Here is a 19798-nt window from a genome sequence, read left to right on the forward strand (position 1 = left end):
TTCAGCCATCATTCATTTAATCCAGTATTTTTCCTACTGTGACGTGTGACCATGCCTAACTGCTTTGAATGTGTGAAATTTAACAAATGCAATACTTCATAAAAAAGACTCATGTTCATTATTAAATAACTCATTTCTTTATTACTCATAAAATATACAGCAATCTCAGTACTGGAAGAATTCATTTGGAGCCTTGAATTCACAGTCATATTTTCTATATACATGCTAGTTTCATCCCTCTTCAAGAAAAAGAAAAGAAAAGAAAAGGAAAAACGTCTTTTCTGCTCTAAAGAAGCTAGCAAATGTATTTTACATATTTCCAGTTAAAAGGATTCTTCAACAGACAGAAAAGGGGAGTTTTGAATCATGGAAGGATCGAGTGGTTTCTCTTTTTGAAGTTAAAGCAAGCAAAACCTGTCAACAAACATTGAATAATATAAGAGCAAAAATATCATTCAAACAGAAGAAAATCAAACGCTGTCCTATCATTGGTTTACAGTGTTTCTTCTCACAAAGCTGAGCCTCAGATACCTCAGTACAGGATCAGTGCTTCTCGTTTCATTACTTACCTAGTGCGCATCTCTGTACTTTCACAGCTGCCTAAACAAACTCATCTCTTCTCAGTAACTAATGAAGGCACAAAATGAACACATAAATAGAAACCAAAATTACACAAATAATTTATTCTTGAAAGACTAAACCGCAATGGACAGGTCAATATACAAAGGTAAGGTTGATCAATTTAAAAATAACCTGGTGCACATATCAAATATTTTTTTAATTACTCAGGTCAGTAAATCAGATTTGTTTTCATTTCCTAGGGGTTAAAGGAAATTAAGACATGACATGGGTATATTAAAATTTTGATCTCAAAAAATAAATGATTTTCCACCTGTATGACTCACAGACTTGAAGACGGATGTAGTGTGCGGGTATCAACCTTTTCTAACTCGTCAAGGAATCCTCAAAAATTAAAACGGGCTCCTTTCCCCCCTTCTAACCAATAAACCCCCAAATCTCCATTCTCAGTTACACACAGTTAAAACTGGGTTAAAATGAATCCATGTCTTTTGGTCCCTGTCGGTTTAGCTCTCTGTGAAGTGCTACCATCCCTCTTCAGCATGTTATTGCTGTACAAAAAGTTGCTGTTAGCCCAACAACTACAGTTTTTAGCACTCAAGAAGTCAGGGTTGGTGAAGCAGCAGTTACAGGTCCTTCAGTCTCAGCTAAGGACCCCTGGTGCTGGATGAGGGCGGGATGAGTGTGGGCCAGCATGCTGCATCTCCTCCCTCTCTTGCTCTGTGGTGGGGGGGACTCTTAAGGCTCCTGTGGGGGCTTTTCTTTCTTCTTCTGCCCTCCCAAGCTGGCGGTGGGTGATTTTTAAGACACAGTGTGTGCGTGTGTTTATGCATTTATCGCTCTCTCCTGTCCCTTCAGTACGTCTCTGAGTCCGAGTCATTGAGCTCTTCATCCTTGTAGACGCCATCGTGATGGCTGATGTTATTGAAGCTGCAGTAGGAGCTGTGCTCGCCGCGCAGCACGGGCAGGCTGTCAAAGGTGACGCTCTTGGAGGGGCTGGTGGTGTAGTGGTTAACGGCACTGAAAGGGAGAGTGGGTGCCGGGGCGCAAGGGGACACAGGCATCATGGTGGCCAGGATGAGGGCTAGGCAGTCTGCCACATCTTTGTTGGGGGCACAGGCCAAGGCAGGTGTGTAACCTAAAACAAGCAAATGTACCAGCGTTACATACGATTTCATATCTAGAAATATGACACATTTACGGTTTCTAGCATTGGTGTCACATCTGTTTAATGACTTTGAAGTAATTACATGGCTTTTCAGATTTACTAAATCCTGATGAATCTGAACATTTCTTGTTAAGCTGATCTGAAAAAGACCTGAGCCATGCAGATTCTAAATCGCTTGGCTGTCACCCGATCAGACTCTGATCTTGTGTTTCTACTTCTTTGTGGTTTCTTTATGGTATGTTAACTGTCATGTTTCTGAAGTGAACATTATCCACAACATTAGGCAGATGTTTTAAAGGGTTAACAAGCAGCTAAAATCTGAAAACTGATCCTGCCGTGTCCATTAAGATGTACGTTTAGGAAGGACTTCCGAATGTACAGTAAAAGCCCAACATGTTTGAAAGGCGATGGTATACAGTAAGAGAAAAATAACATTAGGAATTTACCGTTTTCATCAACTGCAAGTACACTGGCTCCCTTTGCAAGCAGCTCTTGCACCACCACAGTTAAACCATTTCTTGCAGCCACGTGTAGAGGCCTTAAAAAACAAAACAAAAGATTAAACAAGGGTGCGCTGACCATTTGTATCTCTAATTTAATAATTCAAATCCAAGGATACATACGTCTGTAAGGCGGCGTTAGTGGCGTTTATGAGGTTTCTGTCTGTAATCTTCTCTAATATCAACAAGGCACTGGTTTCATGTCCCTGTAGGAAACAGGTACAATGTAATAAATACAAAAAGCACCACCCAGATAAAGCTTCTAAATGTGCAGTCAAACAAAATGTCAACACACACGTGCTGCTGTAGAACTTGAGAACAGCGCCACCATATGGCAATACGAACCTTACTGCAGGCGAGATGAAGTGCAGTGTTCTTCACAGCATCCTGTAGAGTGAGATCTGCTTTTGCACTGCTCACCAGCAGTTCTAAAAGGGAAACACAGGGACAAACACATTGAAGGTAATTCAACGGGGCACTGATTATTATATTTTCCAATCTTGTTTTTCAGGTAGAGAAGCATTCGTACCAACAGCGTTGGTCTGGCCATTTTCAGCAGCCATCATGAGCGGGGTCTTCCCTGCAGCATCCACACTGTTGACCTGAGAGTTGTGGCTCAGCAACAGCTGGAGACACTCTACGTGGTCAGTGAAGGCTGCTGCATGTAGCGGAGTCCTGCAGAAGGAAGATTGGAACAACGCTCATATTTATAATGTAGTCACCCCATTCATCATGTGAGGTTTTCATTTCAATTACAAAACGCCTGTCTTTAAATGAGTGTACATACCTGTTTTTCCCGTCTTTGGCATTGACAATGGCAGAGCCCAGAGTGTCTATCAGCATCTCAGCAGCACCTTCATTGTCGTGGATTCTAAAGAAGAGAAAGGAGCATTATTATGTCACCATTGAAGGTTTTTCTCGCGTGCATGGATTCAAACAGAAGACGGCTCAAGATCTTACACAGCACAGTGGAGAGGGCTGAAAGCACTGCCTTCGGCCTTATGAAAAACCTCTTGTTCCAGCAAAACCTCCACACACGTATCATGACCTGCAGAAAAGAAAGCAGTACCCACATTAGCCTTCATCCCGAGGTGCTCACGATCAGGGTTCTCTTAAAACCCTTTGTCCCCACAACATGTGGCAAAACTTAGCCTTCGGCTGCATAAGAAATTGCATAAAAATCAACCTTAAAAAATGGGATTGTCCATGCTGATCGACACCTGCTTAAGTGCTTCTTTTTTACGTTCTTTGCAGCTTGTCTGCATGTTTAAATTACTGAACACCAGATATACATTTTCATAACTACATGATTTGTTTAAGGTTTTCAAACCCCCAGCTCTGTACCATTGTAGCAGGCCCAGTGCAGAGGGGTGTAGCCTTGGTTGTCTGTTAAGACGGGGAGTCTTTCCACTGATTGGGCAGCATGCAGCAGGCCTCCCAGTACCCCAATGTGTCCACATGCTGCCGACAGGTGGACTGGTGTGCGCCCTTTACAGTCTCGCACCAGGAAGTTGGCGCTGTGCTGAAGCAAGGCCTCGACACATTCCTCGTGACCGGTTACTGCCTGCGGACAGAAAACAGTAGATGTCAGTGTTATTACTGTTTATTGATCATATCCTGCTTATGGATTTCACATGATTAGATGAGAGTTGACCAATGTTTTGGAGTTTATTTCAAATACGCCGGGCTAAATGTCTCACAGTACATACAGTGTGTGTCAGTGTGTGCAAGAATGGGAAGATCTCCTTACTCCTCTATGTAAGGCTGTCCTGCCCCACTTATCTTTGGCTTCTACACTGGCTCCTTTATTTAGCAGAGAATACACACAATCTGTGTGTCCACTCAGGACCGACAGCATCAAGGGGGTTCTAAGAGAAAACAGAACATCATTTTAGCAATTTCTTAATGCATGAGTGGGTAAAAAAAATAAAAATCACTAACAAATTTGACTTACTGTCCATTCCCATCTTGAATGTCTACTGCACTTTGAAGATCAGCATTTCCAATCAGCAAACGCAAACATTCTGAATGACCATTAGAAGCTGCAGGGAAAGAATGAACAGCGTCTCATAATAATTAGTAAACTCACAAACAAATCCCAACCACAAATAATTCCAGCAAATAAAAGCACAAGGATCTTTTTTATTATTTTGGATAGAGGTCTGAAAATAGAGGTAGGTAAACTCATGAGCCACCAACTCCAGGTTCATACCTGCAGCATGGATGGGGGTTCGCTTCAAGGTGAAGTCTTTGACCAGGATGGAAGCTCCCTGGTTGATTAGGACGTCCACACACTCTACATGGCCCTTAAAGGCAGCCAGGTCTAGGGGTGTGCGCCCTTGGCCGTTTCTCACATCCAGATCCAGCAGAGACTGCACCAGAACCTCCATGGCATGGTGGTGACCATGGTACGCCTGCATGATGAATTCATCAGGAATAAGTTAACATATGTTAGATGAGATTGAGGATGATAAGGCTAGTAGGATAGGATGATAGACAATACTCACAGCAAGGTGCAGTGGGCTGACTGGGGCTCTGACGTCGGAGTCATTCAGGATGTCTGTCCCTGAGGTTTCCATTAGCTGAACAAACCAGGTACACAAGTTAGAAACTACTTGACCACTTGCTCAGCTGTTAAGATCAGGGCTAAAGATATGAATGGCATTGTGGGCTTATTCTGAAGGGAAAGTTAGACAAAAGATCTGCACACTGTACTGATAGCTCTCAGCTAATTTAATTGAAACATTTCAATCAATTCAACAGATCAGACATTGTAAAATGAACATCACAGAGAAGAACAAAACAAACGATACTCACCACATCTAGAGGGGTTTCACTTGCAATCTGTAAAAGAGTGCATTTAACCATTATAATATAGCAATATAGAAATCCGGAGAAGTTTATGTTATGCGTCATGTACTCGGGAGGGAAGTTCTCACCAGCTCCAGACAGAGGCGATGTCCATACGCCGAGGCGTAGTGCACAGCATTATAGCCCTGATTGTCCCGGATTCCTGGATTTGCATCATTTCGCAGTAAATATTCCAGGCACCTGTAGACACAACAAACAGGCTGTATTCAAGGAAAAAATGACATCCTTCAAGTCTTGAATCATTACTCAGCATAACAAATAATGAACCTGAACTACTTTCTATGAAAACCCTCAAATGTAATAGCCCCCCTCCCCCACAGCCACCTGCTCCTTCAAGAAACCGAATTTCCAAAGCATTACTGACTTTCCATCTGTGTCAGAGGCAGCGGCGTAGTGAAGAGGAGTGCAGCCCCGCTCATCTAGATCATTGACGCTGGCCCCGGAGCCCACCAGAGCAAACAGGCACTGGTAGTTACAGTTGGCAGCTGCATAGTGCAGAGGGGTCCTGGAAAACAAACAATGCTCAGTTACACCGTCAAATTTGACCACAAAAGGACGGCATAAACTGTCCAAATCCCAAATTAAATTCTACAAACCTGCCAAAGCTGTCCTTTCTATTGAAGTCTGCCCCCGTGTTGAGGAGAAGATTGAGACATTCCAGGTTTCTGTGGGGTTCGGGAGATTTTAATAAATATTCTTGTTATACATATTATTAACACTAAACATACCATTCCGTTGTAATTGTTCTGTACTCACCCTCCAGCAGCTGCAGCATGTAAACAGGTCCTTCCAAAGTCATCAGGAGTGTCAATATCAAATCCTGCACCAGAGTAAAAGATTATAAACACAATCCTGCATGCATACATGAGGTTTTACAGTAAAGATTTTAAACAGTTCTGTAAGTGGCAACACTTTTTAAATTGAATTTAAATTGCAGTAAATAAGACCTGCATAATTTTGTACTGTAACTAGGTGAGTTAGGTCTAGTAGAATAAAGAGTTGCCCACCTGAAGACAGCAGCTTTCGGCAGCAGTCAGAGAAGCCACTGAGGGCAGCCAAATGCAGTGGAAACATACCGTGAACCCCTCGTCTGAAAATGACAAGGAAATAAGGTATAAAAAAATAGGTTGATTTATTCAATATCAACCAAATATCACTGGTGCTTAACTAAGGGTAGAGAAGTACTATTAATAGTACAGAAGTAACATTACATCTATGATTTGGAAACGTTTAAACACGTTCTTTTACGATGTGTAAAGTTGGGTGAGTTGCTGAAAAGGAGCCGCCGTGCTCACTTACTTGGCCGTGTCAGCTCTGTTGGTGATGAGGGTGTTGATGAGGAGCTCGTGTCCGTATCGAGCTGCAATGTGCAGTGGTGTGTTTCCATTCTTATCTTCACAGTCAATCTCAGCACCTTCAGAGGGGAGGGAGGGGGGGAGAGCACTTAATCGGCGTTACGCTGAGAAGCAGTTCTGGTTTTACAGTCTAGTGTGAGAAATGAAGTCAGCAAGGCTTAATCTGTTCGAGCTCACCATTCTCAATGATTCCTTGAGACCTAGAAAACCTCCCGTGAATGGCTGTCATGTGGAGGGGAGTCTTACCATCTTTGCTCTGGAATGATCAAAAACATGGTGATCTTACAACATTCTATGCTTCCAGCTGTAAAGTCTATTCCAAAAACCACAAACAACTGCATATCTGACATCTAATAACTCTAGAAAAAAAGACTAAATGAAGTTTTAGGGCAATTACATTAACAACAAATATTCTTTGTTTCGACTGTTAATAGTAACATCGATGTACTACATTTTTAAATCACAACGTTGGGCTCAGTTGTCCATTGCTGTCAGCCATTGGCACAACCCTAAGTTATATATCTGCAAAAGGGGGAGTTATTAAGTAACATCTTTCTCAGGTCACATTGAGCAATCTTCTTCCAAGTTATCAGTGTGGAAATAGTGAGAGGCAACATGGTTTGGTTTGTACTCACCTTGATGTTGACATCAGCCCCGTTACACACAAGGAGCTCCAGGCAGAGCGCCCCGTGGCGTGAAGCGGCAGTAAAATGGAGAGGTGCGAAGCCCTTCTCATTCACCTGGTTGACGTTGGCGCCGCACTCAATGAGCTCATTCACCACCACGTCCTGCCCGTTGTAGCAGGCCACGTGGAGGGGTGTGTTGCCATAACCGTTGGGCTCATTGATCTAGACGGCAAGAAGAAACAGAAAGGTCATCACAATGTTTTTACACAGTATAAGAATCTGTGCAGTAAATATCCAAAAAATGAATTGCCTCAGAACACATTACGTGTTATTGAATGTCTCTCTTGATCAGATCACAAGATCTAACAGTGTATACCGTGTAATGACAATTCGCTTGTGGGTGGAACTTACATCCACCCCCAAGTCCAGGAGGTATTTGACAACACTGATCATTCCACTGGAGGCTGCTGCATGGAGGGGGGTGTACGATTTCTTATCTTTGCAGGCCACCTCAGCTCCATGAGATGCCAGTAGTTTCACCACTTCTATGTGTCCTGAAGACAACAAAGCAAATGATTTCATTACATGAATCACGATATCATCAACTATTAAATGAGGTCATATAAGATTCATTTTAAGATCCAAAACATTTTCATAAATTCACTGCCTTTAAAAATTATATTTTTTTGAAAAAGGTTTTTTAAATTAAGTTCTGGAGACTTTCTTTGGCCACAAGATGAGATGAACTCCTGAAGATACAAAGAAAATGATTCATGTGATCAAAAAAAATCCCTGTGGTTGATGCATTACCCATGTAGGCTGCCCAGTGGATAGCACGGCGGTCCCTCTTGTCGAAGGCATTGATGTTTGCTCCTCTGGAGAGCAGGAGCCGCACCATCTAGCAGCAGCAACGGGAAAAAAAGAGCAGTCAGGGCAAATGTCAAGGGAAGTTACAACCTTAACACTACTAATTCTGCTGCCTTTCAGTGATTCAGGCAACTCGTATAACCACGGTGTATACGTAGTGTTTAATGCTTTAATACTTTGGTCTACATCACATACATGCAGATACTCTGATTTAATATAATCTCTGAATAACATGAGCTTCCAACAGGCTATACATTCTTGTGTTGATTGCTGATCAAATGCAGGTTAAAAGGGGTTTTGACCTGCTGCATACAATCAACACAGGTACCTCAACAGGACAAGAAGACATTATGAATGAAACACAGTAACGTCTCTATTTCTGGTGTTTTACCACACTATTGCTGCGTAACCAAAAGGTCGTGTGAAGACTTGTTTAGCATAACCTTTATTAGAAAAAACACTTCCACCTTTAAGATAACTCATTTGTATGCGAGTGTGTGATCGCAATGTCTCATTTGTATGCAGGCATGTGATTGGACAAGCACGTAGCGCCCTTGAGTGCATGACCACTTATGACTGACAGCCTGAAATGTCTGCCTGCATCCATGTGGGGAAATAATGATGATGGTCTAAAATGAGTTATTTTCTTAACGTGCAGCTGTGTCATTTATTGGCTTCTTCTACTTTTTTATTTTTTTTATTTGTACAATAAACTAAGATCAAAATGATAAATATTAACTTCACCTTATCAAAGGTCTACCACACCAATACAACAAAAGCTCAGGTACTTATTTGTCTGTAAGAATGCCAAATAGGGCAGGTACAAATATCATTATTTGTAGTTAAAATGTCACACTGTACTTTGTTAAAGAAAATCAAAGAGAAACAACCAATACTAAAAAGGAAGAGGAACCACTGACAAATGCAATTTGTGCAAGTACCAATCTATAATTAAAAAGAGCTGATTTGCTGTAGTCACGACAGTTATAGTTACTGCTGGCATAGCTGCTAAAAATACAGCTATATGGGGATGTTGATTGTTTCACTTATTAAATTATAGCCAGTTGTTCTGTGTTGCAACGCCCGATGTGATTACACATTAATGAGGCAAGCAGACACTTCCTTTCAGAAAGAGGAAAAGATCACCGACTTCTACAGCCAGACGAACCCATCCGACAACCAGCCTGTTGTGTCAACATAAGCCCTACTGAAGTGGTTGTAATTTGAAAACACAATAAAGACACAGTTATCACTGACTGTTTAAGTTTGTACACGTTTTTTCTCTTGTAGTAACTGATGTTCAAGTGCAGCTATTTATATTCATTAAGGTAAAACTACACTACTGAACATTACCTCCACGTGACCGCTGAAGGCTGCGTGGTGCAGCGCAGTCCGGCCGGCTCGATCCGACACATTCACATTGCTGAGCAGCGGGACGAGGGCTTCAGCGCAGCGGACAGCTTTATTCGCTGCAGCGATGTGAAGCGGCGTCTGCCAGTTCTTATCACGGGCATTTACGTCTGCAGAGTGTTTCAGCAACACCTGGACAGCCTCCTGCAACAAGTCGTCACATACGCAGGTTTGAGTTCCACTCTTAGATTTGTAAAATATTGTGCAACAGCATCAGAGGAATATTCCCCTACCTCACTGCAGGAGGCCACAGCCCGGTGCAGAGGAGTGAGCCACTTGTTATCTTTGGCATTTACTCTGGCACCTAAAAGTCAGAGGACACCAGCTGTTACAGGGTTAAAGGTCATACTGTAACATGACATTTAGTGGAATATTTCAACAAATTCACTTAAGTTCTGTTTTGTAATATCTCCATCTGCATTATTGTCAGAAAAGACCAGATTGCAAAGGTATTTTATTTACAACATACTATGCAGATGCAACATTTGACCACATGGGCGTTCCTCACTTACCACTCCCTTCAATTAACCAGTAAAGAGGAACCAGTATGTCAGGACTTACATGCACAGCAGAGATTAAAGGTGATGATGACTTTACCCAAAGGGAGGTTTAAACTTCATGAAGAACCATACTTCACAACTTGGTAAAATAAATGTGTCATATTGGTCACATATTTACAAGTTAACATTTAACAAGCTCAAATTGTGACAACCATTACCTCATATCTGCTAACTCAGGGCATTTCTTAGACCGTCTCCCATGATACTAAACCAACGTTTGTTTCCTAAACCATTCTGCTAGATTTCAGGATATCTGACATTAACGTTGAGGTTGAATGTTGAATAACAAGCTCTAAATATTCTACACTAAAAACATGACAGAAATTCATGACTGCTTGACTTAAACAGCTTCTGTACAAAAATCCTCTTTTGAAAAACGTACCTGAAAGAATCAGCAGCTCTATGATTTCCGCATCTCCAAGATAAGAAGCAGCATGCAATGGAGTTCGCTTCTCATTGTCCTGTAATAAGTGAAAAGAAAGACATTACGAGGACTAAATAGAAACAAAACAGTTTACATTTACAAGTACAACCACATCTTTCTTTCCTTCTTCATACATGTTAATCTGGCCCTGATTCTTGTGACATGACACTTTTTCTTCTAAATGGGTTGCAGTAACTTGAAAATCCTTCCCGTGAAACACAAGCAAGTACAAACCAGCTTTATTTTGAAACAAACACCCCCACCAATGCAGCAATGGTGAGGAATGCAATAAAAAACAGAGCCAAATGATGCAGTGGGAACTGTAAAAACAAACTATGTGCTTTTGGTAACAACAAAAAAACTAAATGTTGTTAAAGCTTTTCAGGGATATTTATACACAAGAGGTTTTAAATAATGTGTTGGTGGGGCGTTTTAAAAAATATATATGACAATTATATGAGGAAACAGATAAGACATTAGTGAGTTGGTTGGGATTACCTGTGCGTTCACATCCTCTTTTTTGAATATGATTGAGCGTACTTCATCTGGGTCCACATTGAAAATGGCTTTCAGCAAAGCAGGCTGTAAAAGAAAAAGACTGCATGAAAAGCAAACAAATCTCAAGGCTTTTCTGGCTGACATGCAACACCATCTCAGGCTTTCATTATGACAGTAAAAACATAAAGCCCTGTAAAGGAAAACCTTGTTTGTCAGACTAGATACGCCAGCGGAATAGATCGAATTTGAGAAAACAATAACCATTCAGACCTTGGAGAGACATCAGGATCGTCATCAAGCACCACAATACACACAGACACATTTGCTCAGAAGTAACACGTTGTTGTTCAAAAAGTCTCTATATATTGTTGTTGTTAAAATTCCTTTACAAAAGGCAGCGACTGGAGCAAAGGTTATAAAAAGATACTAGAGCAGGTCAGTACAGACATGCAAATGTACATTTAACAAAACGATGACTCCACAAATCAGAGGATGATGGAGGCAGACGGTCGGGATTGTTACAGACAAATGCTGACCAGTCACTTTCTAATTCTGTTTAGTGTCTGTTGGCAAGCAAAAACCCCCATCTATCCCATGGGGCAGAGAAAATGATAACATTATTTGAATTAATACGAGTCCAGCACTGCGCTCCAAATGACTGAAGTGCCGTCCATTTCACTTTTTGTCCAGACGTCTGCATCTTCGACGGACAGAGTAGAAAAATAGAAAAGGCATCCACAGCTGATCTGGTTCACCACATCCAACATGACAACAAGTGGCAGAGATGATAAAAGTAAAGTTTCCAAAGTAAAACGGAAGGAGATTGTTTGAGTTCTTCGTTAAGTCTGACTCTGTTTAAGAATCATGCCGTTTCTGCCCAGTGTTCTTAAAGAGCAGCTACGTTGGCCCCACCCTGCTAGAGGTGTATACAAAGAGAAAGTACTGTGCTACTTATGTAAAATATGGTATCTGTTTTTTATTTGCACAGTTAATATTTGTGCCTAAAGCTAATTTTCAGGTAGCTGCAGTAATTCATTGTGACACTGTACACAAAGCTTTCTTCCACCAGGAGTTGTAAATAGTGAGTCAGAACTGAGAAACCAACACAGCAGACTTCAAACTTGATGTGCATCTACAACATCCAGTCCGTGGAGCTGCCCACATCTTCACAACAGCTGTCAACAGTACGGCAACCTCAAGTGATAGCTTCAATATCAGACTGGAGCTGCACATGCAAACATTTCTGCTTTTGACCGCCAGCTAGTATAAATCACTCACTTGTTGGTAAAACATCATTTTGCCACACCATAAATGACAGGTTTGAATCCCAAAGGGAGCACATTTAATTAGTACTTTCTGGTTCATGTTGGATGGCCTTGTATGACAAACCTCACCAAGCTGGCGGTTGATTGTCACCACTCAAGTGCTTGTTTCATCTACGGTACATTGTCAAATGTTACTAACCAGCGTTACATCTCTATGACTTGTCAAATTGATCTGGAAACACTGCTGAGATCAATGCCCCTTATCAACAATCACAAACTGCGATTAAGTTTACTAATTAGCATTAATGTGTCATGTTTGCAAGCTCAACACTGCTGCACACTCCTATCTGATCCACAACACCAGCAGAGTCTTTGATGGGGCAGTTTTCCAACGTCTGTGGGAGGAAGCTGGCATGGATGGGGAGAACAGTGAGGGCAAGGGATCCCTTCCAGGGGCTGCAACTGGTTACTCATGAAAGACCCAAATGGAACATTCCGGTCTTTCATAAAAAAATTAACTCTTCCCTGACTTAAGTCATGTTTAAAAAACAAACAAACAAACAAAATCAAGCAGTTTACAGTTTAACCATAGTTAAATGTTTTAGCTGGAAGTTTATTATTATATTAAATGTGTGTCAGGTTAGCTATTATTATCAAACACATGGTTACGATTACATTTTAGTAATCGTAACCATTGAATGAGCAATATGCACTCGTATTTCCAACACAATAGGCAAGAGGAAGAAGTAGTGATTGTCCTGTGATCCTGTGAAAGGTGCAAAGTTTGCAGGTTTAAAAACCACCTGCTAAAATGTTTGGCTGGAGTGAAAACCTAGATTATCTTGTATTGATTTGGTCTGCCTTAAATATGTCTTAGGCAGAAAAACTTGGAAATACGAAGTAAGCCTAATGTTTCGGAACAACACTGACCATTAATTGTATTTAAACAGTCCGTCTCTCTGCATACAATAGATTTCAGAACGATGAGTACATTTCTTCATCAAGACTTCATCCTACATTTAACCCACCGGGCGACCCCCTGCTAGCTAATTAGCTAATGTGCAGCCATGTGGCTTATAACACTTCATGTACAGAAGAGTCCTAGATTATATGCCATAATGTGCGCCACATTCTTAAGAACTCTTTCAAATAGAACTAGTCATGTCTGGATCAAACTAGTCTTTGTGTACTGTCTGCTCCCTAATATAGCTCCCAATTACATTGCTATCCGGTACAATTCACTCTAAGCTTTGTGCAAGTTGAGCATGAAACCAAGCACTTTCATCTAGCAGACAGAGATAATGTGTACTGTATACAATGAACTCAACTTTTCTGCTGCATGACAACTGGATTAAACAAACTCAAGAGTCAAACATGTTAGCACCACTGTTTATTTAATAAAAATATATTGTGAATACTTCACTATATATAAGTAAAGATATACAGGGTGGCATGGGTGAGTTTATTCCCTTCTTAGTATATTGAAACAAACAGGATGAGAAAGTTATGCCTTTTAACAACCTTGAGCCACATGATGCATTTCAGCAATCAAATTCATGCTGAATAAGTATTAAGAATAAGCAAGACAAAGATTGCCCTCACCATGTAAGGAGCAAGTAGCTTAGAGTCCCTTTTTTAAAAACAAAAGACAACCCTCTCATTCATTGATTATAATGCCCATGACTATCTGCAGGGAGCAAAAGTGCTTAGAGTTACTAGGGATCAAGTCAGAGTAACAAGTGGGGACTTGTTTCATGTTGATGATTTGTCTAGATCCCCCCACAGAACATAGAGGACAAATGTGTATTTTGTTGTTTTCAGCTCTCCGGTCTTGCACGACTGGTGTAGGAGACTTTCTGTGCTTCTCTGGCTACACAACCGTGCACCTCCTCTCCTCATACAAGCCAGCCGAGTTAATACCATCACCATGGAGACAGCTCTTTGGCAACTCCACCAGCTCACATGAGGCCAGGTACACGATCATTCAAGCGCACACACACGCGCACGCACAAACACACGCACAAACACACACACACAAGAAACATATACATATGCTAAGAAGGAATAAGAATACCAGGCATGTCCAAAACACAGAGCCCATGAAATGATAAGGAAAAGCTATTCCTGTTTTGCTAGTAGGTGACAAGTGTTATATAGTTGAGAGGATGCATGCCTAATGCTGTCACATTGCTAGTCACTTCCTCCATTTGTAATAACCATTAACGTTACGCAGTAGTTGACCTGCATGTATCCTGTTCATACACTAATTTGGTATAAAACGTCTTCTTAAATACCTAATATAAACGGTCGACTTATGAGCAACATGTACAAGGGGACAAACACTGCAGGCTTGTGATCAAGGACACTTATCTGACGATACAGAAACCCGGTTTAGAAATGAAACATGAAGACAATCATCAAATTGAGTAGGGCACAAAGCCTCTCACAGATCCCCCTTACGGTCACAACACGGCGATGGTGTTCAAAACAAGATTAAACGTTTTGTTTGGGGAATCAGTGCATAAAAGATGCATTATTTATGCGTGTTCATGTTATCCAATCGTATAGGTAGCGCAAAAACCACCGCAGCTGAGGTGGCTAGCATAAATGTCAGAAACATCCATCCAGTAACGTAGCGATCAACAGATAGCTTTGGTTGTTATGGCAATCACCTTACACTACATTACAGAGATTCATTGGCAATTGTTAAATCATAGAATCACTTGTAAGCCCAGCGTTTTATTGTTTGGTCACATGTGTTAACTAGACACTTCAACAACTGAGTAGCTAGTAGCATTTCATTCAGGCTCTGGCTAATTGCTGCGATAAACACACAGTATCATTAGCTGGTTGCGACTGAACAACCGCTCGAGCATGTGTCTCGGTGTTAACGTGAAGCCTCCTTACTATCGCCAAAAACGGAACGAAACATCCAACACTACAAGCGCGATTCGCCCACCAGTGCTGTATGTTAACTTCCACCCCGTAGGTGACATTTTATCACCAAAACTTCACGTGAAGCGTTCAAGGAAATGCTTCCGTTTCGGAGAATAGCTGGAGAACATTCCGCTGGCGAACCTTGAAATTAGGGCAGCTAGCTAACATTAGCCAGTCAACAGTAGCTCAAAACTTAGGTCAGCTTTTGACACACGGTCGCTTACCTGGTCTCGGATTTTGAGAACCACCATATTTCTCGGATTTTAATTGTTCTCATGCAGATTCATAAAGGGATATTCGTCTCCTCCCGAAAAGCGGTGTTTGATTTCGGTAGCTCTCCCGCTGGTCTACTGGAGGCCTAGCGTGACGCTAGCTTAGCTCTCTTGCTAGCTTCCTAACCTGATGGCATGAAAGCAGAGGAGTAGCGGAAACTCCATAGCATTGCCGCCACCATACTTCGCCTCCCAAAAAGACACACGTCGATAGGTCAATCGCCTTGTACCTCCTAGTAAGGGCGCTTGTGGTTGGTTGTGCTAACAGCGGTCTGGTGACAGACGCACTGTGTTGAATATTGCATTTGGGTGTCTACGCTCGTGTCATAATAAATGCAATAGATCGTTTTTTGACAAACGATTTAAAAATATTTACTATGCGATTTATTCACATTATGATGCAAATACACTGTGCTCATTTTGAAAATTGTTCTATAGACGCATAGAACAATTTGGTTTCGTTTGGTAGGCTTTTATTTTTATTTTATTTTTTTAGAAACGGCTGCTTATTATTCTTTTTACGCACACTGCCTCATCTTGAAGTTGTACAAACAGCGTGAACCATGATACGAACAACCGTGCGACTCCAACGGAGCCACTGGGACTAAAGTCGTATATTGACAGTATTCTCTCAGGAAGAGGAGTTTCTCCGGACAGACTCTTCATCAAAAAGGTAGCCGTCCCATGCATGACACAAAAACATGCTGCATGATTAATTATCTCCAAGCCAGGACATCCGTTTTTATACAAGAAATGTGTGCAGATATGAACTGAAGAGACTCTGCTGGCTTGTGGTCACATATCTTTTTTTTCTTTTACTTTTTTTTAAATTTAGCAGCAGCAGCAGCACTTCTAAATGCCCAACCTGTTATAACCCACGTTACTCCTTATTTTCCCCTCATCATGTGTTTGAGCTGGTGTAGTAAAGTAATGTTGTTCTTTGGCAGCCCATAGTTTGGATACAAATTAATAAGGTGTTTGGAGGAAGGTGGCGGACATGCACAACTCAGACCATATAGGCCTCCTACTACAGCTTTAAATCATACCTCTGTCTGCAGGCAACTAAACTCTGGGACACATCTGATGGGTTTATTGTGTGATAATAAGACCATATAGAGCCACCTCCTGTTACGAAATGTGAGATCTGAAAAACCCACAGGTTGGAGGGTTTTAAATCCCCAGCTTCAGGTCCTGAAAACTAATATCAAAGTGTGGTGCAATGTGGCCCTCTAGTGACTTACCCTTCAACTACACGCATGCTTTAAAAGCGGCTTCAAATGGAACAAAGGCTTACATGAGAAATAGAATTACAATGTGTCAACCCAAGTCTGTACTTAGTACTTGTTATGTAGCCATATTTAATTAACGCAGGCTGAATTTGAGAATATTATTGTGTGATTTATGCAACCATATATATATATATATATATAGAGAGAGAGAGAGAGAGAGAGAGAGAGAGAGAGAGAGATACTGCTGTTGGACTGGAGAGTGTCAAACTGTATTTCGTTGTGTACTACAACGACAATTAAACTCCTTGAATCCATAATCCCTCTTAAATAATTTTAATTAATTTGATTGATGATTGATTTAAAACAACGTAGAACAAAAAAAATATGTAGTGTTAGTGATTTTGGATGTGGACATGATATATAAAATCCTTTCCTCTTACATAAAAATAATTGAGGGAAAGAATGCATTAATAATCCTGAAAATAAGGGTGTCTGTTGAACCGTTCTCGGAATGTTACAGCCGCAACAGCTGATGATGTGGGACAGTAATTTCCTCTGTGTTGTGAAAATACCACAGACTAGACTGGCAAGGATGACATTATGGAAGAGTGCCAAAAGGCTTGGACACAAAGCTCCTTGTTTATGGTGCACTCAGTGACTTAGTGGTTCTGTCAGAGAGAATGAGATTCAAAAAGTTCATCGTGCAACATTTCAGGACTAGAAAATCTACTGTTCTATGTGTTTCAGGTCCTATCATGGCATGTTATTTCCTTCCTTGTAGTAGCTAGTCAGCTTAAATGGTTTTTAAATTTCTTTTTGTAAATTTGCCAGTATTCTGATACCTTTGGACAGTCCCAAAATATATGTGTGTGGTCTCCTACTGAGTTTGAAAACATTGTGAGCAGTGTCACTTGAGCAAGTTCTGTTAGAACCACATAAATGTAACTGCTGTAACTTATTCAATACGTGTCTCAAGCTGTCAGGCAGGTTATAGAGATGCATCACTTCATTACACTCCACCAAGAGGCATCTGTGACATTTAGAAATAAAAACGCAGAGCAGTATGGCAAAGAAGTACAGCATTGTGAGGTAGTGGGGGTCTTGAAGAATGCAGATTATGCTCACCAGGGAACTTTCCAGGGTAGTTTCACATTTCAAGGCACTGGATACAAAGAGACGGGAGAGGGAAAAGAGTGCGGCAGCTATGTTGATGATTTTGGGTGGAGATTGGTTGCCTTTGCTGGGGGTAATCCTCCTGGATCTGCACCTAAGCCCCCCAAAAGGCCAATGTAACCAGAGCAGGAATCATTTCTCACTGAGGCAGCTGAGGTAGAGAGGGGTTCCTACAAATTAAATTAGATGAGGAGAAACAGCAGGCAAGAGAGGAAACACTTAAATGGAGAAAACAGATGCATGCTCGCATAACTCTACAATCCACACCCTGACCCTTCTTGTTTACAGGACCCTTCAAGTGTGTGTGTGTGTGTGAAAACTGACCAGACAGATAAACCAAACTCTTATAGCTGGCCCTTTTGCTGAGAACTGACATGGTCCTTAGCGTCCAGGTGCCAGCTGTGGAATCCTGCACGTTGACATGCAGGTTCATGCCTCAGATTCCCTGATGGTGGACGGTGCCCTCTGTCCAACTGTCAGGATGAGGGATAGCAAACAGCTGGACAGTTGCTTTCCTGGGATGAAAGAGGTGTCACCCACTGGGTCATTCCCAGCTACTGTAGGACAGCGGTGAGATTGGAGGAGAGAGCATTACAGCTCCCAGCTTCCCACCACTGTGCCCGATGAGCTGATGTAGAACCAGAGACCACATAATCAGCAGATAAATCCAAATGCTTGTCAAACAGTCTCATAAAAGTCTAATGGGATTATAGGCTGCAGGTTATGTAAGGCATACACAGAAATGAGTCAAGGTTCAAACATTTTCTAGAATATGGATGAGGATGCACAAAACACCCAAACTCATTGAGAGTGATGTGGGAAACAGGTGGACAGGGATGAGATTGGGTACTTTGTTCTTCTGCTAAAGGGAAGACATTTGTCCTCCGGGCCCAACAGTAAACTGAGGAGAGGCACTGAAGAATGCTTTGAAGTGACAAATAAAAATGTGAGACCGTGGGCAGCTGTAGATTTATGACGATGACAAATCTGCATATAATGTGTGCTAATCACACAGGCCTTGCTCCTGGGTCAGGTAATAAACATCTCTCTGTTTTACCAAAGTCCCTGCCAGTGGGCAGTATTGTAAGGTATGAAATGTATGAGTGGGAAAGATTGTTTTCAGTTTGTAGGTTCACAGCTTATTGTTCCCTTTAGCCTTGAAGTGATGAACCCAGGTCAAAGACAGATTCTCTGATAACGTATCATAAATATTGTTGGAGCATGTGCCAAACTACTAGGCATTTAAGAATAGACTTATTCATAATTTTCTCATTCATAAATTATTATTCTCGCATGCACAGTGGCAACTGATGTAACAACAAGGTTTATATGCTGTTCCTAAATCAAAGGCCCTTTGGAGTCAGCCCGTCAATGCAGATGTAGGGCCAGCAGATGGCACTATGTCCAAGATAATGATCTTTTTGAACACTAGTGGACGCTACAGGTGCTATTTTTAGGAGGTGCGTCACTCCAAACTCTAGTCTGTACAGTAGGCCTAGATGCAGCTGTCCTAGCATTCATGTTATGCGATAACAAGCATATAATAGCCTATTTACAAGCAGGGAGCTACTCGAGTGTATCATACCCGCATTATTATAATTCCTGGGGCTTTAATCTGTTGATATTATAATCTAAGGAAGGATTGTGATACGATAACAGTTTAAAATAATAAATAGGCAAAAAGTACTGTTAGAATAAAGTAAAAGGCACTAAACCAGTTTATAATCTGACGATTAGAGGCACTATTCTTGACGGTTATCGCCAGATTAGTCTGCTTCCGCCTTTGTTTTCGCACGCGCAGATTATTGATACACTTGCACGACAGACAGCTGGTGCACCTGCAGAGAGACAGTGTCCGGAGCTGCCCTCTCTCCATCACACGTCACCAGGGGACAGTAGACAGAGTGTTCAGTCTGCCACTGCCTTGGCGAGGATTTGATATCGTCCCCGACCAAGTAAGACTATTTATAGCTCAGTCGTCATACACAGCCCCCCCCCCCCCCGCAACCTGAACAGCACACTTCAACCTGTCCTCGAAGTTAGACACATACCGTTTCTACATGT

At 41.5% G+C, this 19798-nt stretch overlaps 1 protein-coding gene across 1 annotated transcript; it reads right to left on the minus strand.

The window, feature by feature from the left end:
* Positions 1-619: 619 nt before the first annotated feature.
* On the minus strand, positions 620-15491 carry ankrd28b (ankyrin repeat domain 28b). Its single transcript, XM_084027144.1, has 28 exons — positions 15285-15491; positions 10859-10942; positions 10319-10397; positions 9610-9680; positions 9320-9520; positions 7910-7997; positions 7511-7653; positions 7109-7321; positions 6651-6729; positions 6418-6532; positions 6126-6208; positions 5875-5938; positions 5715-5783; positions 5483-5623; positions 5187-5298; positions 5065-5091; positions 4755-4829; positions 4460-4661; positions 4202-4289; positions 3998-4115; positions 3592-3811; positions 3208-3295; positions 3035-3118; positions 2777-2922; positions 2593-2675; positions 2371-2453; positions 2194-2285; positions 620-1717 (listed from the first exon to the last, which is right to left on the minus strand). Exons 1-28 carry the CDS (start codon positions 15309-15311, stop codon positions 1434-1436), a joined length of 3159 nt encoding a protein of 1052 aa, XP_083883270.1. The 5' UTR covers positions 15312-15491; the 3' UTR covers positions 620-1433.
* Positions 15492-19798: the final 4307 nt, after the last annotated feature.

This window comes from Eutrigla gurnardus (genome assembly GCF_963514095.1).
Source record: "Eutrigla gurnardus genome assembly, chromosome: 14".
NCBI classification, from domain to species: Eukaryota; Metazoa; Chordata; class Actinopteri; order Perciformes; family Triglidae; genus Eutrigla; species Eutrigla gurnardus.